The sequence below is a fragment of the Camarhynchus parvulus genome, chromosome 5 (genome assembly GCF_901933205.1).
Source record: "Camarhynchus parvulus chromosome 5, STF_HiC, whole genome shotgun sequence".
Lineage (NCBI taxonomy): Eukaryota > Metazoa > Chordata > Aves > Passeriformes > Thraupidae > Camarhynchus > Camarhynchus parvulus.
Genome location: NC_044575.1, coordinates 25,466,986 through 25,488,789, shown reverse-complemented (window position 1 = coordinate 25,488,789; position 21,804 = coordinate 25,466,986). Strand labels below are relative to the sequence as shown.

General features: G+C 39.8%; 1 protein-coding gene across 1 annotated transcript; it reads left to right on the top strand.

The window, feature by feature from the left end:
• The first annotated feature begins 237 nt into the window (after window positions 1-237).
• On the top strand, window positions 238-20,446 carry LOC115904160 (cytosolic phospholipase A2 epsilon-like). Its single transcript, XM_030949340.1, has 21 exons — window positions 238-264; window positions 559-642; window positions 2,551-2,623; window positions 3,424-3,560; window positions 4,327-4,458; window positions 7,407-7,447; window positions 7,905-7,947; window positions 8,267-8,330; window positions 9,582-9,748; window positions 9,890-9,982; window positions 10,327-10,364; window positions 11,427-11,562; window positions 12,955-13,094; window positions 14,098-14,320; window positions 14,957-15,071; window positions 16,033-16,170; window positions 16,634-16,741; window positions 17,190-17,381; window positions 17,934-18,100; window positions 18,976-19,156; window positions 20,208-20,446. Exons 1-21 carry the CDS (start codon window positions 238-240, stop codon window positions 20,444-20,446), a joined length of 2,538 nt encoding a protein of 845 aa, XP_030805200.1.
• The last annotated feature ends 1,358 nt before the right edge of the window (window positions 20,447-21,804 follow it).

Below are 21,804 nucleotides of genomic sequence, written 5' to 3'. Positions count from 1 at the left end.
CCAAATCACTGTGGTATTAAAAAAAAAATAAAGAAAAGAAAGAAAATATAAGTCTTTATGTGGCACCGAACAAATGCATCATTTGTGCTTTTGAAATCAGTGGGAGGTGGAGCTGTGAGTCAATCTATACAACTCTTCTTCCTGGCCACAGCTGTGGTCCAGGAGCACCTACCTACCAGCTGGGAGACACACAGGCTGGAGCCTTATAGTGGTGCCTTTTATGAAACAAAGATACCCATGGGATCATCAGCCTATTCACCTTTGGTAAGAGAAAATTGCTGCTGGGGCAGAAGAATCTTTTTGGTCGTCTTGGTTGAGATTGATGAAAAGCAAATGCTTGGGGAATTTTGATCATTAAATGTCAAGTGCCTTTACAGTAGGCAGATATATTAGTAAAAGCAGCAGGTAGATGGTCCTGGTGAGATGGATATATCCCATCATGAAGAGGAGAAATGGGAGACATGCTAGGGTCTCCTTCCATAGTGAATCTGAGCAGAAACTGAAAATTACTGACTGCTGGGTTTCATCACTGGCCCTCTTTTGGCTTTTTGTCTCCAGGATCGGTTCATCCGTGCAAATCCGCACAGGAAGATTGGAATCAGGAGGAGGAATCATGAAAGGCCATGCAGTGCTGAAAATGAGGTACTGTATAGAAGGCAGCTTCTGGATTGCAAGGAGAGAGCTGCAGGGCATAAAGGGTAGTGCATGGCCATGATACCTGCAGTTCTTCTGTCAGCCTTTCCAGTCTCTCCCAAGCTTAACTGTTTTGTGAGAGGTGACATTTATTAACAGATAGTTAAGGGAATATTTGCTTCTTCTGTGAGTGTGCTGTCTAGAGCGCAAAGCATTCACGGTGACTTAGGGTTTGGGAAGATGATGAACTTGTGGTTTAAATGCTAGGCAAGGAACTGGGAGAGCTAGATTTTAGTCTTTGTTTACTGTGGTATGATTATATGATTGTAGTCATACCTCATAACACCCAAGGCTTAGTCCTTAAATTGTTTTTCCTTTACTTTATGGAGGCAGATCAGCAAATAAAATGGCTTACTCCCATGTCTGACGCTTTTCTGAACACTGACTTTTATGAAGATGAATTGGTTTTGGAAAGTACTGAATATGGTGCATACTAGATATGTTACAAATTATTCTGTTTATGACTAATGGTTAGTCAAAAATATACTTAATAACTTGAAAAATGAAAATAGTATGATATGTTTTTCTGCCCCTGAGTTTTCTCATTCTGTCCCTTAGCTGTATTCAGTAGAAAAGAATTAAGCTAACTCTTTCTTAGATCTGGGAGAACAGTCAATTCACTAACTGCTAGCACTATAGGGTAATAATTGGGTTTATGTCAGTATAGTTGCTTAGTATTTAAACCATCTCATTAATAAGTTTTCTCCAAACTCCAACTTATCTCCATGGATATGGATGGTACTAAAGCTGAGGATGAACTATTAATCTTCTGTGTTTGGATGAAATGTTGAGCTTTCAGCAATTTGGATCATGTGCTTCTTTCGTCCTCCATCTCCAGAAACACTGCTGCCAAAATATACGCTGAGGTTGAGGGGCTTCTTTCAGACCTTCTAGTTTTGTTCAAATGACACTTTCTGAAAGAAAATTGTTCAGAATTGTTCCAGTAGGCTGTAAATAGCATTTGGCTTGGTGGCTTATTGCTTTCTAGATGTTTAGTCTACTTCTGTCAGGATGGGGAGTATCAAAGTAAAGAGGTACACAAAGAGGTCCTAAGCAGGCAGTTTCTCAGAAATCATGATTCTTTGGGTATTTAAGTGCTGCTTTTAATTTAGTTAATGGAGCTGTTGCTTCTGCATGTGTTTTACTCTTGACGTTCTTCAACACTGTCTTGTTTTCCCAGTAACCGAGTGTAGGGTTGTGTAGCTGTGGTAGGGAGTGGGGGGAGAACAGAAAAAATGGAAAGAGTTGTGGAGCCTTCAAGAGCCTTCTTCCACTGTAGAACCCTACACTACAGGTTGTCAATATTGCTATGCCTCAGAGCTTCTCCTTGGTAGATCAATCAGGTCAGCCTAAATTTGTCCTGATTAAGCCAAGACATTCTGAATTGTCTGTTTGTGCTTTTGTGCTTTTTTTTTTTTGGTGTATGTGCATTTACATACAATTATATCTCTTTGTTGCTTATTTGTGTTTAATCACATTCTCTAACACATTGCCAATTTTACCTTTTGTTCTCGTCTTTCTATTTTCTTACATTGTTTAGAGCTTTAGTGATTCACACTTTCTTCAGTTCTAGTTCTTTAAAACCCCCCTGGTTTATACTCATGTATCAGTTCTGCTTGTTGTATTAATGAGGTTTCATTTTGATTAATGTAGACCCTAGCTGTGAATGGCATGCTATCTTTACTCAATGTCAAATCACAAGAAAGTATTTCTTCTCAGCAAATGTCTCAAATAGTTAAAATCAAATTCACTGCAGTATAATGATAGATTGGCCTTTCTAGTGTTAAAGGATAAGTGATGGTATTTATATCTGAGTTAATTGCTAATAATTAAGGCATCTTTCTCATTGTTCTGCAGCCAGAAGTGCCTCAGTTGCGCTGGCTTTCTGTAAAAATTATTGGCATGAGAAATCTCCGCAAAGCAGATCTGTGTAAGTATCACTGATGGCACATTTATAGCTTAGCAAGAAAACTACTCTCACCTGATTTTGATGCTCTTGTACACCTGTTGCTTGGATTACAGTAATATTTCAGGGGGGGTTGGGTGAAGAAGTTGTATTTATTTTCATTTTCATTTAAATTCAAAATAATTTAGAAAACACTTAAAACCAGAAAGGAAGTAGACCAGAAATTCTGTGTTAAAGAAGTTGTCCTTCCCTTTATCAGCTGCTCTGTGATATTTCCCTTTCTCCTAAATCTTCAATGAACCTTTTTCCAGCTTGCCCAATTCCCTTTTGGAAGGAACATATTTGTGAAAAATACAGGAAAAATCAAACCAGTTGCTTTGGATGTTGCTGTGCTTGTGGTTTCACTGTTCTGTCGGTGTTGGATGACTTTTGCATTACAAATACATGCAAATCTCCCAAAGTAAAATTTCCATTTAATTTAAAAAAGTGCCATTTGAAGAAGTGTAGTTGTACATGGGTTTTTTTGGAAAGTGGCAAGTATTTGAAAATAGGAGTTAAAAAGTCACAAGAGCCAGAGTACTTAGTTCAGCACTGTTGAAATGAAATACTTTCACTCTTGTTATCATATAGAATTAGTGGTTTAAAATTGACTTTTTTGAAACTGATATAAATCTAAATAGAGACTCTAAACCCAGAATATTTTCTCTGGGTCTAATGAAATATTTAGGACTCCTCAGAGGTTAATATTTTTTTTTCCCTGACTGGGCAAATCAAATAATAACAAAGTACTGCTGTAGTAATTGTGCAACTTGTTGTTAACACAGGGAGCCAAACTGATTGCTACGTCAAGCTGTGGCTGCCAACAGCTTCATGTCAGGAAGCCCAGACAAGAACTGTACACAACTGCAGAAACCCTGTCTGGAATGAAACTTTCCACTTCGTGATACAGAGTGAAGTAAAGGTGGGATCTGTGACAGCGAGCAGGTGCTTTCTAAAGGGGGCATCTTCACCTGCTGTGGGCAAACTCTTTTTGAAAGGCTTGAGACTCGCACAGACCTTGAACTCAGCTAACCTGACTGAAAGAAGTAGTTTAAGCTCATAAGATTGTGAAATATCTGGAATAACGTTGACTGCTTCTTTGTGTCCCAGAACAGTTGTAAAAGACTGTTAAAGTGTTTATAGAGTTAGCAGAAATAGGTGAACAGTCAGAGTGAAAGTGATACAAAGTCCAAACTGGATCAGTTTCTCATAGTTTGCTAGAGCTGCATCTTCTCATGGTAACCTGAGCCCTGAGGAACTGTCAAGGGATCAAATCCTGTTGAGAGATTGGTAGTGTCCTTTAACTCTCATTTTAAAGGGCTAAGAATTTCCCCTTTATTATTACTTTCTGACAAAATGCCAAGATTTGTCAAGGCAGTGATTTTGAATCCACAAATGATCTGAAGAACAGTGTGTGTAACCTCTGCTCTGTCTGGTGCATGTTACCATCATATATGTCACTTATGTTTCCTCTTATTTTGGAGCTCTTTTTGGTTGCCAAATCTGATGATTTACTCTCTAGGGTTAGTCCCTGACTGCTCTCTGGGCTGTGAGCTGAGCTCTGTGCTGTCGCAAGAGTCTGTCCGCGTGAACATGAGGGGCTGAATGCTGGCTCTTGCTGGACCTTCCTTTTGGGCCCAGTAGTCCCAGAATATGTGATTTACATCCTTCTCTTCCTCTTTGCTCAGAACATCCTGGAGCTGACAGTCTGTGATGAGGACACTTTTACACCAGATGACCATCTTATGACTGTTCGTTTTGATGTGGCTAAAATCCAACCTGGAGAAAAAGTTTGCCTGAGTTTTGAGTTGAATCCAGAGGTGAGGAGCTAGAGAAAATAATACTCTTGATTAGAATTTTGTCTCAAGATGCTACCTCTATTGAATGTTAAATTGGTTCTCACACACAAAGACTTTGTTAAAAAGGATGTTACTAAAAAAAGTTGAATGCTTGGGGTTTAGGAGAAGGGCCACAAACACCCCCCTGTTGTGACTGGAATAAGATGCAAGATACTTTTAGTATTCCTATTTTTTTGGGGGTGGTTTTTTTTTTTTTTTTTTTTTTTTTTTTTTTTTGGTTTTTTAATTTCAAAACTATATTTTGAAGAATCGGTGAGAAAAGGAGTCAAAAATGAAGAAGCTGCTGGTTAGGAGGTCTCATTTCTGTTGTAGGAGATTGACAGAGCAAACCTGCTCCCATTTCCAGGCAGTTGCTCTTACCCTTTGGCCAGTAGCTCACTAGGACTATCTCCTCTCAGCTTCACTAGGGATTTTGACCAGTTCTTTCAGATAATGTGCTCTCTACATGAAGTATTTAATTCTTGTGATAATCTCTTTGGGTTTTTTTCATCCTCTACTAAACAACTTTAAGAAAAAAATGTCAGCAAGTTTACTTATGCTCCTTTGGTACAAATTTATTTTAGAGGGGCTAAGCCAGCACAGGAGAAGCAGGCCTTCATGAATGAGAATATCATCAGTATTTTATTTTTTTTTTCTTAGTGAGTGAAGAAGATTAAGAATTTTATTTGCTGCGTGTGTCTCAAAAATACAGTTTAGTTGTATAAACAGCCAAAATAAAGATACAGAGTATCTTATGAAACACTGAGTGGATGAAGCTGCTGAGAGGAGAGGTGGAGAAATCACACTCATCTTCAAAGAGCTGAATATGTACTCAGATTTCTTTCTGTACGATGTAACACTTTCTCTGGAGGGTGTAGTAACAACTTCAGGGCTTTTTCACGCTTTGCCAAGAGTTTCAGTTTATGGTTCCCAGGAATTGGTGTGCTCCATCTATTTCTAAACCACTGTGTCAGTCAGGCTCTTTGGAAAACACTCTTGCCTGTTTTTTATGTTACTGTTGCTTTGAAGAGGTTTATTAACTACTCTTTTAGAAGAGCAATCCTTACTGAGGACTGCTTATTAAACCTGTTCCAGCTGGCTACAGCCTTCCTCAGAAAATCCCTCATGTGACTGAGATAATGCCAGGTGTGATTCAAGCCCTGAATTTGCTCTGAGGCATGTGCAGAGCTGTCTTAGCCCATTAGCAAGGTGGAAGTGGTGGGGGTCAGACCAGGTGAGCTGTCTCAGGAACATCCTGGTCAAGCTGCCCTTCTTCAGTTTGTGGTGAATCAGGCCCCCATGAGGGATCACAGATCATGGTCTGTATATGGATTTTCAGAAGCCTTTGAGTTATTTTATTTTTTTGAAAGTGTCTTAGTAATGCAACAGGCTGGGCAATCTTAATAACAGGCTGTAGTGCCACTTCTGCCCATAATGATTTCTTTAATCTACCAAGGTATCTCAGAAGGAGGGTTGAAGAGGTCAGATGGGTGATGTCAGAGCAGCAGGGTTGCTTTGCTGTGCCTCTTGCTCTCTGTGGCCTAACAAGTATTTCCATTGCTATGCTCTGGATTTTTCACCCACAAATATGTGAGTGGGGTTTACTAGAAATGTAACTTGTGTGAGTGTAAAACAGTGTAAGAAGGGTAGGAACATAAGGCAAGCAGAACTAGGCAGATGGTATGAGCCAGGCTCTTCTGAGCCTTGTTTCTGCTGTTCTTTGGACAAAGTTGTAACAGAGCATCAGTTAGTTTGGCCAGTACAGTCTGGGCATAATTAAATATTTGGTAGAGTTTGTCTTGCATCTGTGTAAGGTGACTGCTTTCTAAAATCTGTGCACCAGCCTTCTCTTACAACTTTGCAACCACTGCAATTCTCATGAAACAGAGACTTAGGAGGAAATTAGCAAGCACAGCTACCTGCTCCTGCATTGCATGCCACAGATGCAGCTATCAGAGAGGCCATCAGAGATGTTTCATTTACTGATGTGAACTTGTAAATACAAAATTGTTCTGCACCTTTACTGTAAAGATGATTTTCCCATGACAGCTGCATTATCAGATTTGGCATGTTTTTCACGGCCAATTCACAATGTTAAAATATGATGTGCAGCTGGACAGAAGGGATATTTGTCAATAAATGTTAGCTATTCTGAATATAAATTAAAAAATGCTACTATCACTTGCTAGAAAGAGATTTATATCACTGTTAACTAGTGTTTTCCTCCCTATGTGTGATCCAGATCTCTCTGATATACTTTTTTTTAGTCTGGTATTTCCTGGATTGGCTGTATCCCATAGCAAATGGCTGGAGTAATACAGTTATTCAGTCTCTTTCATATTGTTGGTGTGCTATTGCTGCTTCATTCTTGTACTTTTCCTGTCTCTTTTCCTCTTGCTTTGTTTCCCCTCATCTCTTTCCCTGATTCCCCTTCACAGCTTCAGTCTTCTCTCTTCTTCCCTTCCCCTGGCAATTTTTATTTTCCAAGCTGGTCCCTTCTCCCAGCCTTTTTTAAAGTTTAATGACTTTACTCTGCAAATTCTTTTGTTTTAACCAAGGCATGCTCCCCATCTTTTTACTGCACTAAGTCCATTCATTCTTAATTATATTTTCCTACATCATTCACCTGATATTCTTCCCTTCCTCAGCATTGATTGACCCATGTCTTATCCTACTAATTAATTCATAATAGGACCCTTGCTCCCTATTCAATGATACTTAATATTTTCTTTCTTGTGATGGTACAGCTGGTTTGTAAACAGTAGAGCAGTGGAGAGGTGAAATCAAAGTGTGGCCACAGAAATCTCTATCTGTTTATATTATGATGTACAGGGTGTGGGAATGGAGAGAGAGTTATAAATAAATTGTCAGAGTCATATCACAGGAAAATATTTCTTCATTCATAAATTTTAAAAAAGTCCTATTTTCAGAATCAGGAAGAACTAGAAGTGGAATTTCTACTGGATAACATGTAAGTAAATTTCTACTGGAAAATATGTAAGTAAAACATAAATGTTGTAGAGTTTGTCATCAGAAAACTGCATTTTAGAGAGAGTGGTAATGCAGCACTGGGGACGTGGCTCCATGTACCTGAGTTCAGACACCTCATCTCAGCATCTTCCCCATTATTGCTTTTCTGTCCTAAATTTGAGTGACAGTCTCACTTACTATTTATAGCTGAGAATAAATATTTATTTTGTGATTTAGCCTAAGGAGAGATGATACTCCTCAGCAGAGATAAGAAAGAAGGAGCATCCTTGGGAAGGTATGGGATATGATCTGGCAGAGGCTGCAAGATAGAGGGGAAGAACAGAAGTGCTGATGGTACTTTCCAGATGGAAAAACTCAGAGCTCAGAGAACTGTGCTTTTGAAAGTTTATTGCTTAAATACACATTTTTAAATAAATCTTTTTGGTTTTGCTTTTCAGACCAGGTGTATCTGAGAAGATCATTACTAATGGTGTACTAGTGGTAATTTTTTTTTTTTTTGTATGCTAATCTTATGGTGGGGCAGAACTGAAGGATGTGGTTGGAAGATAGGGAGAAAAATTTCTTGTGTTAACTGTTGGGGGCTGAATGGTATTTATATGTAATGACAGGTCTCCAGTTATTTTGGTTTCCTTAACCACAGTACTGCTTGCAAGATTTATACAAGATACTCAGTTTCTACAAATTATTCACATTCACAGACGATCATGGCCAAGATTTGTATTTCTACAGGACCCCTAGAACCTCATGAGAATCCAGAACTGCTTCTGTGACCAGTGGTTTTATTGCTTCTCTCTTCCAGTCTCGTGAAGTTTCCTGTTTGGAAGTACACGTGAATGAAACAAAAAAGAAGAGCTGTTACAAAAGTGAGGTTGCTGATTTAAATTGTTTGTTGCTGCTTTTTGTGCTATGGGAAATGTAGCTGAATCTAGATAAATACTTGGTTTGTTTTAGTCTCTGTTTGCATCAGGGCTACTTGGGTATTTCCTGAATTACCTACTTGCTAATAGTGAGAGTTCTCAGAAGAAGACATGACTCTGTAGCTTAAGAGAAACTGTGGAGGTGGCTGGAAGATCTGGAAGCAGCACTGTGGTGTGGATGGAACTGAAATACCTTTACGTCTGTTTTCTGGTGAAAACAGAAATTAAAAGAAGGGTGACACAACTCTCAGGAGGAGAAAGACTTTAGTGAAAGCTCAGGGGATGTGAATGCTGCCAGAGGCATCCACAAGCATAACACACGCTCTCTGTCACTTGGCAGGTTGTCACAAATGGTTTAGGTCACTTAATCATTGGCAGCGGTATCAGCAAGTGTAGGTTTAATATAAATTTGTAAAAATGTGACAAAGTTTGATGGCAAGGTTTGCTCTACTACTCAATGCATGAAGCATCCAAAAAAAATCAGACTAGAATAAATCTAGAATGATTTATGTAGAGACCAGGGATGCAAAAGGATAAAGAGGGAAAAGGAAAGGGTGCCAGGAGCAAAGATCCTCAGAGAGTTGTGAGTTTCAGAGTGGGCCCTCTTGCCAAACTTAGCCTCAGACTTGATCCTTTGTCTAAAGGATCCTTTGTCTAAAGGATTCATCCCATAATTTAGCATTTACAAAGCAATTCAATGGGATTTACGATAAGTAGAACAATAAATAACTTAATTATGAATGTAGGATGGTAACATTCATACTACACCTGCTATGGGGTATTCAAATCAATTCACACACATTTTCATGCAAAGAATTATGTACAAAGTGTCTGCTAAAAATTCCCTTCGAGGTTGGTGAAATACTCAGAAGAGGTGCCTTTGCATTCCTCAGTGGATGGAGGGTTGGGCCTTGAGAAGTCAGGGATGACAGCCCAGACTCTGCCATCAGCTTTTGGGATCAGTTGTCTGAGTATTGCAGACTTGAGATTGGGTCAGTTCTGAGCCCCTCCAGTCCAGGGGAACTCAAGGGCCAGGTGCTGCACACTGGTCACAGTGGAAGGAAAACATTGTGGTCCAAATTAACTTTAGCTAAGCCTGCAGCACTAAGGCTGAAATGTCACTTGGGGCACTTTTATTTGCTAATTTCAGGACTAGGCACAGTTAACATCTCCCTGTGGTTTGCTTCTTGTTCTCAGGGAGAGATTTCACCTTCACAATGAAAGGATCCTATGAAGAAACCCAGGATATTTCCATAGGTACTCACTCCAGACCAGGAAGCAGTGAAACCCCCAGGTTCCACTACATCAAGCACAGTCAACCCAGACTGCTCATGACTCTGCCAAAGGAGCATTTTTTCTGTTGTGTATGTTTTGCTTATGGATGGTGATAACACCTAACCTAAATTTTGGGAAAAGAATCATGAGTTAACCCTTATCTGATATTTCTGTGTCTAGGGTCTATAAATAATATTCTTCTTATAAATTTTTTCCCCTCTTTAAATCAGCCTGGCTCAGGTAGAAGGGAAATGGATGTAAGTAGTCCCCTGGCTGTGCCTCTCCATTCTCTGGACTTGGGAAAGAAAGTGACAGTGATGAGAGTGAGTATCCTCTGACAGGATTTGGAATTCTTTCAACAAGGTAAACTGTATATATGTGATATCTAGTCATGTAGTTTTGTTACTAAAAATGCATTAGCGAGTTATTTGTATGCTTAGCTCTGCATACACTTAGAAATATAACTATGATTTGTAGGGAAAATAGGATATTCAGAACTTCTGGCTGCTTTAAAAGTAGTTTAAAAGATTGTGTGCTGAATGCTTGAGAGAAGGCCAAAAATTTATCATTATGCTATATATGGAATAATTACTAATACTGTAAAACCTACTTCTACAAAATTACAATTCTGTTTAAAATCTATGGTGCTTTCATTATTGATTTTCAGGGGGAATCTTATGAAGTGTCTGTGAATGAGGAAAATAGGTAAATCTTTTATTGCTTTTGAATGATTGCTTAGGCTGCCTCCTCTCCTTTCATAATATCATTGTTAGATGATAGAAAGCTGCAACTTAAAGTAGCTAATTTCAAAACAGGAAATAAAGATGAGTGAAATATGGGGAATGGTTAATAAAATGCTTTAAAGCTTTTAAAGCTTTTAAATTGGTTGGTAAGAATTTAGACTAGGATAGGTGGTAGTTAGTTATGGGGTATAAACCATCACAATATTTTTCCTAATGCTGATGCTTTGTAACCTAAACATACCTCTGTTTTGTAACCTTTATCTATAATAAGTACATATTTATGTATACCAGATTTCTAACGTGTCTAACACCTTTTTGCATTTACAAGACCTCTACAGGTCATTTTTCAATGAAACACATGGACAGTAATTTATTTATTGACTGGGCTTGCAGAGATTTTCTGAAGGGCAGCATTACCCCCTGTTGATAAGTTAGCTCCATTGCAAGCCTTAGTCACAGGAGAAGGTTAAAGCAGAGGGTTTTATTGAATAATTTTCAGAGAAGAGACAGAGAAGTTTTTGCGTTTTTTTTTTTCCCCTGGAAAAAACCTTTGAAACTGATAATGTACAGAAGGGATAAATTTAAGAGACACCTTCTGACTCAAGTAGAGCACAAATTCTTTGTAGAGATAAGCCTAACTTGGTATTAGGGCTCTTTTAACTAAAGTGTATTAAGTTTAAATAACTACTTAGGCCCCCTTTGTGCTTCAGAAAACACATACACACCAGGAGAACGTGAAGAGGTGTCCAAATACCAGAGTTCAATGTGATATAACTTGATTTTATTTATTTGACTTCCTTATGTTTGTGTGAAATTCTTCAGGACATAATTCTGGTCTAAAATCTCCACAGGAAGGCACAAATATAGGACACAGGATATCCATATACCTGATTTCATTTATGTAGGGGGACTTTCATGTACATGGAAGTATAATTTCTTTAAACTGGTTATTGTTGTTGATTTTGCTGAGTGTCTCCAACTGAAATGGCTGCAGGTAATCCCTTGTGCTGTTCTTGTGTTGTAGTTGCAAGGATTTGGATTTGAGGCTGGGGTTTGGTCTCTGTGCAGAGGAGCAGGATTTCATCCACAAAAGGAAGAAGGTGGTTGCTGCTGCTCTGAAAAATCTTCTTCATCTAGATGAAGACCTGCAGGAGGATGAGGTATGTGGGACAGCATCTTGGCAACTTGAAGTACTATGACCCACTTTGAGAGAAGTGGATGTGATGTGCTTGCATGACTACCCATGCAGCTATTCCACATATTCTACACTAAATAGTGTTGGCCAGATTGTCACTTGCACCTAAAGACCATATCCAAATTTTTGGCACAGAGGATGAAAGAGGTACTTTTAGGAGGCCAGTTATAGCTCCTTTATTCTCTGCCAACCTCTGTCCTCCCTCAGTAAAAGGGGCAGCAAAAGGCTGTATTTACTGACATGCTGGTGTGTAAAACCAAGCCTGGTGAAATTTGATTGCTTAAACTGAGACCATTTCTCCTCTTTGGCACCTCTTCTCTGCTGCCACAAGGTTCACAGGGAAGGCTGCAACTCTCCCATAGCACACTGGTACAGTAGCATCTGTTTTGTGTGTTTTTTGGTGTTACCTCTTGCTTGCTTCTCTCCTGGGGATCCCTGAACTCAGAGGGAGCTGCTCTGTTACTGGAAGACAATGATTTGTTATGGGGCTGTGGTGCTTGGGGCAAGAGTCTGGGACAATGTGCCAGTGGGGTATTTCCTCCATTGCTCTGCTCAGTTCTCAGCACACTCAACCCTTTATGATGTGTGCAGGACAGCATTCTTCAACCAAGTCAAAGTGCTCATGAACTTAAGTAACAGGTAGAATAGGACTTGTTGTTATTAAATGAGAATAAAGGGGGGTTTGAGCCAAATTAATACCCCCCCCCCCCCAAGTAGATGGTAAAATACAGTGAAGACAAGATTAAAGGTAATGGCATCATATGTTCCTAAAACTGAATGTCTGTTGTATCAGTTTTTACTATACAGAAAAGTGAGGAAGGATAACAGGATTGATGCATTCCTAGGAAAATAAAACTAAATTACATACAGCACTGATATCAGGGAAGGTAGAAGTAATCTGGGTTGGAAAGAGGGTGTTAAAATAAACCTATAAAGCTGGGCACTATCTGCCTGGAGAATAGCAAATGTTGTATTTATACTTAGAGGAAGAAAAAATTATGCAGGCAGGTTTTGCGCTGCTCTTCTGACCTTAGCTATACTGAGAGCTTTAAAAGGTGTTTTGAGGGAAAGAGCTGAGGAAAAATTAAATACACTGAGAAAATCTGAAAATATATTTCCCCACACCAACTGTACTTACAGCTCCTGGCTTTCCAAAGCATCACTGACCAGGAAAATGCTTTCAGCATACACTAAATTCCACCAAAGTTTTTACGGCTCAAACACACACCTAGGCACTGCCCTGAAGAGGGTGAATTTATCAAAACCAGGTGTTGCTGTTACTTTTTTTTCTGCATGGCCATCATTCCTGTATTTCCTCTGGTGAAGAGTGACTCTGTGCCTGTCTCTGTGTGTTGAGCAGGTGCCCGTGGTGGCAGTGGTGACGGCAGCAGGGGGAGTGAGATCCATGACAGCAATGTTTGGCAGCCTCCTGGCTCTCCAGGAGCTGGGTGTTTTGGACTGTGTGTCATACATCAGTGGTTTATCTGCCACAACATGGTAAGGACAGCTGGGATTGTACTTATGTTTGTGTTAGCAGAGTGATAACCTGGTGAACAATTTTGCCTTACTGATGAATTTACTCAGCTTGATGTGAGCACTTGGCTTCCTTTTGGACTTGTTTCGTGGGACCACTCAGTGCTGCCCTCCTACAAGAAACAAATCTAATGAGAATGACAGTATTTCTGTAACCACTGAAGCATTTACAGAAGCCAAAAGAAAAGAGCGCAAGCCAGGATGGTTTGCCTGTAACTTGTTATCTTGTTGCATACAACACTTCAAAAGTCCTTTTGTAATATTTGTCTGGCTCAACTCTTACACGTCTCCAAAAGCAGACTTTTAAAGAACAGCCCTGAGAAACACAGAGTGTCACTCATGCACTCAATGGTGACTGCCTTGCACCAGCTAGGAGCGGCTGAGGGGATTTAAAACATTTTGCCTCTGAAGGGCTGCTCTAAAAGTGTGTGAGACAGAATTAGAACAAGCGGGGTGGGGATGAGAGGGATGACTGGAATCTGCTTGAGCCCTGGGTACAGGCAGCTCTAGGCTGCCCTTATGTGTGCCAGGAGCCCGAGGTGCCCCACCGGCTGCACACCCGAGGAGGGCTCTCACACTTGCCAGGGCAATAGTCACTGCAAAACTCCAGCTTAACATTCTGCACAGGGTCTGACCCACCTGAGGGAACTGGCCTCAGACAGAAGAGATGGCTTGGACAATCAAAGGGTAATTCTAGCAAAAGCTCAAGTTAAGTTATCAGTGTGGCTTTATTACTCTTTTGATTCTGAAATACAAACAAGCCAGGATGATTTTAAATGTATTTGTGCAGGGAAAAAAAAGAGATCATTACACAGTCTAAACTCTGCCTCAGCTTTGAAATGCTCTTCCAAGTAAAAGTTGGAGGGCAAGAATCTCATGTAGCCTGAAACAAAACACTTATGTGTGTTAGAGGCTAATGAATTGTCATGTGCCCTGTGATGAACCTCAGTACCTTTCTTTTATCCAGGACCATGTCAAAGTTATATGAAGATGAAAATTGGTCACAAAAGGATCTCAGAGGACCAGTTGGTGATATCAGGAAACATGTGACCAAGAGCAAGCTGCACTGTTTCTCTTTGGAGCATATGAAATACTATGAAAATGAGCTTTGTGAGAGAAAGCAAGAGGGACACAAGGTGTCCTTTACAGATTTATGGGGACTCTTCATTGATTGTATGCTACATCATCAGGTATTTTATATTCTTTCTCTCCCTCTTATTTCACAGGATTTCTAACTTCCCATGTCTAAGGTTGTTGATTCAGTTGGAGAAAAGGCCCTGAAAACACCTGAAGGACTTAATATTTGGCTTTTTAGAAAAAAAGTAACAAAATAACCCTAAAGTGTGAGCATCTAGAAGAGGTGTCAGAGCATGCAAAAATTCAAGATGCTAAGGAAACTGATTTTCCATCTTTAAGTTTGGGGTTTGGGTCAGGTGATAGTTCTAGTAACACCCAGAGGAGAGAAGGTTGTGACAGAGCCAAGTTCAGGCATAGCAATGTATACCCATAAGCAGTATGGAAGGAAATGGGTCCAGGTTGACTAAATATCATTCTTTCCTTAAAGCAAGTAATATCCCAGTGACTGTACAGACATGTTTCTTGCATTTTTGCCCTGCCCCCCTTGCCAAAGCTCCTGTAAGCACAATGCCTTGGTGAAAGCTCATGGCAGAAAACACATGCACACACTTGTGTGGCCAAACAGCTAAAGTACACCATACAAAACCTGCTGAGGTTTAGCAGATACTTCATTGATAGTGCTTAGATACTGTAGTAAGTCCATGCATCATGTTCATCTTTTTACAATGACTTTTGCTCTTTGTAAACAGGAAAGTACTCACAAACTCTCGGACCAAAAACTAGCAGTCAATCAGGGGCAGAATCCACTCCCCATATACCTATCCCTCAATGTCAAGGATGACTTCAGCACTTTGGATTTTAAAGGTATAGATTATCATACACCCTCTTATAACTCTGAAGAGTTAAGGCTGAGTTAAGAGTTAAGAGTTAAGGCTGATTGAATGCCAAAACTTTTTCCTGTAAGTCCAAGCCAAAAAATCTTTTAAATCATTTCTTTTCCTCTGTCTTCTGTGGAAGGGAGATGCCTGTGCTGCAGACACTGCTCAGTGGGGGCATGGAGTTGCTTTTTGCTGGCAGCCTTGAGAGCCACAACTGCTGCTCTTTTCTCTCTCATCCCCACCTACCTCCCACAGCCCCTTTAGCTGCTGGGTCTTCGGCTGAGGCAGCATAGTCCAAGAGAGCTGTGAAGAGTGGGGAGGAGGGCAAGGCAGGGAGGAGAAAGGAGAAGGTGGAGAGGGGTAAGAGCAGCAGTCAGCTCCCAGCAGCCTAAGAAGGATCTGAGGAGGGGCAGGGCTCTGTGCTCTGGTCAGTGATCCTGATCACTGTTCCCATAGCGTTTCCTGCACAAATGAAGCCGGAGATCCTGCGACTGAACCTGGTCATCTGCTCCTAGGCACAATTGCAGTCCCAGTGCACCCAGCCAAGGTTTCTGTGTGGGGAGGGCATTTGGTCAGAGTTTTTTATCCTCAAGGCAGTGATTATGAGAGTCTCTAGAATGAAAGGTAGCTGGTGTCATTGTTGACTCAGAGGAACTCAAAATGCCACACTGTGTGCAGGGCCTTAGCAATTAGTGGACTTTCAGCCCCAGGTCTTGCTTCTTAGAAATGGACCTGAATCCCAAGCCAAATGGATTTTGGCAGAGGAAACGATTTTAGCTTTTGCATTCATGTATGTTGAAAGGCACCTTTTTATTTCAAATCATGGTGGTTTGAACTGTCTGTCACCACCATGGTGAAGCTACAGGCCTTGTTCTTCCAGCTTCTGAATCTCTAAGCTGATTTTTACATGTGGCTGCAATAAATCCAGTTTGATGCCTTATTTGCAGAGTGGGTGGAGTTCACACCATATGAGGTGGGTCTCCTGAAATATGGAGCCTTTGTTCATTCCGAGGATTTTGGTAGTGAGTTCTTCATGGGTCGCCGGATGAAGAAGATACCAGAATCCCATATCTGCTTCTTGGAAGGTAATTTACTGTCTTAAGAAAACATCACCTTAAGCACTGGCTACACAGAGGTGCTCTGCAAGTTGCAGTATTAGCACACCAGAGAATGTATCTGATACAATTTCAATCTCAAATGAACCAGCCAAAAGCGATAAAAGAGGAAACCAATTTTTGAGGCCAGTATGACTAATTTGCTGAATGTCTTGCAGAATGACCTAAACAGAAGTCATGCATGCCCACACATAAACTGATCATGTGAAGTATTTAAACTCACAGCCTGACTTTTATAGACTGCCAAGTTTCGAAAATAGCCTGGTTGTAAGCCAGACATTGTGTGGAATGGCGTGGCATTTGATAGTTATGGGAAAATTCATAGTATTTCATAACTAGAACAGAGAGTGGATTCAGGTGTGTTGCCATAGCTGTGCTCTAAATATTCAAACTAATATTAAGTATGGACCCTTTTTTTTTTTTAATTTTCAAGGCACGTGGAGCAATATATTTTCCCAGAGTTTTATGGATGCTATCTACCTCTCGGGTCATTCAGAACACTTCTGGCACAGATGGACTCGAGACACTGAGCATGACATTGGTTAGTTCTTCAGATTACTTTTCTCTTGCATCTACGTTTTCTTCACACCTCTCTGAAATGTGAAACCTGACATTTAGTAAAGGGTTTGTTTTTGTGTCCTATTTCTGGCTTATGGGACACGAAGCCCTTGAGAATGAAGGAAAAGCAGGAGACCAACAGTTGTCCTGTAAAACAGGAAAAAACATTGTGCTGCTCAGTGTGCAACATCCCTGGGGAACTTTGTTTGTCACGAGAGGGTTACCAAAGCCCTTTGGGGAGGGAGAGGCCAGACAGGGAAACACAAGGTGATGGTGTGACACTGAAACCCACTGCCCAGAACAGTCTGCACGTCCATGTGTGCACCCAGTCACAGATGGGGCTGGGAGCTAGAGTGGTTTGGTTGTTATTATCATCAGAGAAACACCCTGACCAAATGCAGACGCATACCCTCTTCTTGTTCTTCCTGCAGAGAACCATCCTGCTCTGCCCAAGAAGCCTCATGAACAGACAACCTGCTTATCCATTCCCAAAGGTTACCTTTCCAAAACTCTTCGAGAAATGATGACTGGGCGGCCAGTGGTTTCAACTTACCACAATTTCCTCAAGGGCTTGCAGCTACATAACAGATATTTGGAGAATGAGAGCTTTTGCATGTGGAAAGGTAATTGGAAATTGTTTTAGTTATATCTTTGAAGGAGATTTGAGGGCTGATACTTGCTGAGGACAAATATTTGATAAGTTTTATCATAGAGGTAAATTTTGATTAATATTATTTGATAAACATGTTTGTGGAATGGGTTTTGCCAAGCCCTAGATGATTTATTCCTGGTCATGTTCCTGTCTTGGAGGAAGCACAGCATGCCTGCTTGAATTCTCATCTTCCTAGGAAAAGCCATCAAACAGTGACTTGAAGCTTCCAAGGAAGTTAAATAGCCACAAATTTACACATATTGAGAAAGAAGAGTAATTTATCACTTTGGATGAAGTGGAGTCTTAGAACTGCTCCATCTTGCTGATTTCAGAGTTGAGCTATTTATTTAGTAAATAAATACTAAAACTGTGTCAAAGACAAATACGTAACTGTGGGCTTTGTGTCAAAGATGAATATACATCAGTTGTATTTTCTTTCTCTTCTTTTATGCTAATTTGGAAAAAAGAGTTGAGCCTGCATTAAATAACGATAATAATAATAATAGAAGTTTTGGCCTTTCAGACACAGTACTGGATTCTTCTCCCAACCAGCTGAATGAAATGAGTGACTACCTCAAGCTGATAGATACAGCTTTCTTCATCAACACCAGCTGCCCACCCATTCTGAGGCCAGAGAGAAAAGTGGATGTCATTCTTCACTTAAACTACAGTGGAGGATCACAGACTCTGGTGATGTTTTGGAGCAGTGATTCTTTATCTCTATGATTCCAGCAGCTGAATTACCACCACAGCTTTTTGTCTCTCTCTGCTTTTTAATTTTTCTTCCAGAAGATGGTCTGGTTTTTATTAAATTAAATGATCATATCAGTTGTACTATTCACAACTGTGACCATAATGTCACTGCCTTTATTAGGGCTTTTTTCAGTGTCTTTCTGGGACAGGCATATGAACACAGACATACAGAAGATGTCCTATTCAATGTTGTATTGGTAATAAGTTCCTCAATAGTTAAATGACTTCTACAATGCTATTAATATACAATGCATAATTTTGAATTTTTTTTGAATGAAAAGTTTTGCTTTTACATTTGACTCTTGGTGTAATGAGTTTTAGTCAGGGTTTTATTTTCTGCATTTGAAGAAACCTTGACAGGCTTATATGATTCAAATTAATTTGAATTTGATTTATTTGTATTAATTTGAATTTGATTTGATTTATTTGTAAGAGGACATTAAGACATAGTTAGATGCACTGAATGCAAATATTTAAGAACCTGTGATCTGAGAAGCCACATATAATCAAAGTTTCCCTATCCAAATCCTGTACTGTGCTCACTGAATCACAGAAATTGACCTGAATGTCATATACATTTCAGTAAATGGTAACCCTGCTTAAAAAATATAGAGTGTTAGCAAATCAACCAAATTTCTGTTACCCAGGATATATTAAAATTAAAATGATACGTTTGTTCCAGTGCATAGTTAGCATTATTTATAAACATATGAATCAATCTCAGATTGTCTACTGCAGCAAAATATTATGGGGTTTGGTGGTCTTACTTCAAGCTCTCTTTGTGTTGCCATCTCTCTTCTCTGTTGAGCCAGCCACTGGACCTATTCTCAGAGTACTGTTTGGAGCATGGGATCCCATTCCCCTGCACAGACCTGAGCCAGGAAGACCGGGAGCACCTGAAGGAGTGCTATGTGTTTGAGGACAGCTTAGAGGCACCAATCTTGGCCTATTTTCCATTGGTGTGTGATACCTTCCAAAAATACAAGGCACCGAGTAAGTTGACAGCAGTAATAATTTTTTGAGATTGTCTTATCCAGTTGATCCATTGAACTTTTTCCTATTCCAAAACAAGGCACTGGCAAGCTCTGAGTTGGCTAAGTTATTATAGTCTCAGTCCAGCTGTGATGCATAGAGTATTGGGCAGCTAATCAGGGATTGGAATGAAGAGGTTTAAAAATAAAAACATGAGAAGCTGTACCTTGAGGGAAACCCCCTCTGGCACCTGAAACAGGTCATGTAACTTTGATAATAAAGAAGAGGACACAGCTAGTAAGTTATATCCGCTGGTAGCTTATGCTGTCACCTCAAAGTCTCATGAAGAGATATAATGTTTACTTGGTTAACAAAGTTGGAATTCTCCTATTACTTTTTTTACATGAAAAAATTGAGAATAGAAAGTACTGAAAACATGTAATGAAGCAAAGGCTTTGCCACGGTAACAAGCTGCTTTGATACCTATAATTTTTGAAAAGTTGCCAGACTGTTTCCTTTAGTTCAGCAATAGAAGAAATGTTTGTTTCACTAGAAAAAAAAAACCTACTTGGCAAATTCAGTTTCAGTTTACAAATACTTTTACATGCATCCGCTCCAATTTTATTATTTCTAATTTTCTATGACCCTTTACTCAAAAATTTAAGAAAAATCCATAAACCAGCTTATTGAAAAAGACCTTGTGCTGTTCATTATCTTACTTGTTCTGCTGCATGTGCTTAAAATCTCAGCCGCCTGAGAGGGAAAAGTCCCAGTCCAGGAGCCCTCTAGCATAATTTTCTACCAGCTCGTAAATAAAGAGCTGTCATCTCAGAACTTAACTGAAAAGCTAAATATACAAAATTCCAAATCTTAAAAAAAAATAAATATTCTGATGCAAAACCTTAATTTAGAGAGGAAAGCATTTTGCATAGAAAAGCTTTTCTGCTGGTCAAGTCTGAACTGTAGCCAAGCAGTGAACTAGTGGATTTTGTTGTCTGTTACAGTGTATTTTGCACTGCCTGGTAGCAGTTTTCTACCTCAATGCCTTTGCTGTGCTTGTCTCTGGTTTCAGATGTGGAGCGCAGTCCCGCAGAGATGGAGCAGGGAAGAGTGGACGTGTCAAACTGTGCTGCTCCCTATGGCACCGGCCTGCTGACATACACTGAAGAGAATTTCAACAAGCTGCTTAACCTGTGCAGCTACAACATCCTGAATAACAAGCACTTGATTCTCCAGGCTCTGCGAACTGCAGTGCAACGAAAGAAGCAACTTAAAAACTATTCATCACCTAATTCGAGTAAACACACTTAAAGTGTATTTAGGAAAAAAAATCATCAGAAGGAGATACACAAATGTTTTGGTAGTGGACTAATAAACATTCACCTGCTGCAAGCTCACAGATGTTTGTGATGGCAACAGAATTTGTGATACCAACTCCTTTGACTTCTGCAACAGTGAGATGGCTGGTGTGTAGCTGCTACTACAGTTTCATTCCCACTGCCATCCAAATAACAGGGTACTTGTCTTAGAAAAATGGTTTCTTAACAAAGTATATTTATCTGGTCTTTCTTGGATCTTGTTTTCTGATTGTTGTATGCAAAAATATACTCTGCCTGTCAGGGCATGGCAGAGTAATAGCTACTGCTCAAATACTTAGTAGCCATGCATAATCTTATTAAAAATAAGAATTTTGTAGTTGAAATCATTGAAGTTTGGGGGTTTTATTAAGTTCTGTGGACTCAGCTGAGCTAGTGAGTTGTTCTGGAAAAAGTTGCTTTTGATACCAAGAAATCGAATATTGAGTGAACAATGAGCTTTGTGAATAACCTTTGAGGAAAGATGGAAGAAAAGCTGTCACTTCAACTGTGGAAAATGAAAAATGGAAGGACACTGCTTTCAAGGGTGCAGGTGACTGGAATGCTAACTCAGGAGATAACATTATATGTTGTTACCTCTAAGCCAGTCCTTTTCTGTGCATCAGTTCATTTAACAGGAGATAACACCAGCAGCGTCTGTCAAGATTTGCTGCAATATCAATCAAACCAGTAAGTTTCCTTTCATAAGAGGAAACTGTTGGCAGTAACCTTCATGTCTCCTTTTCATAGATCTAAAGCAGTCAAGTCCAACAACTTTCCTTTTCCTCAGTTACTGATAGATCTTTCTGTTTCACTAGCCCTCTTATGCAGAAAGCCAGTTTTTCACCTTCTTTTCTTGCCCTTGGTTAGGATAATTTGATGTTATGTGTCACTGGTAAGACAGCAATAGTTTTCTGTGAGTAAAGAAGAAAAGGAAGTGTCACTGACAGCTCAGTTATGCTCATGAATATATTTTTAAACAATAACGAAATGGAGGTTTAAGACTATGATTATTTTCTTTTGCAAAATATCTCTTCAGTATTTTTAAGATTTTCAAGTTTCATTACTAGAGCTCCAGGAAGAATAAATATAAGCAGTTCAGTGTGTGCCTGTGTATTCCACCCTCTGGGTTTTGGTGGTTGCAACATTTGGTGCTGGGCCTTCAGCTTTACTCACCCAAGGTGTGGTGATGATGTGTGTATTTGGCAGCTGATCTGGAAAATTAGGATGGCTTAGAATGAGCTGAGGAAAGGGAGTCTGTTTTCAGAAGTCTGGGCCTATTTAGCAAACCATTAAAAAATCTTACGTTGCCTA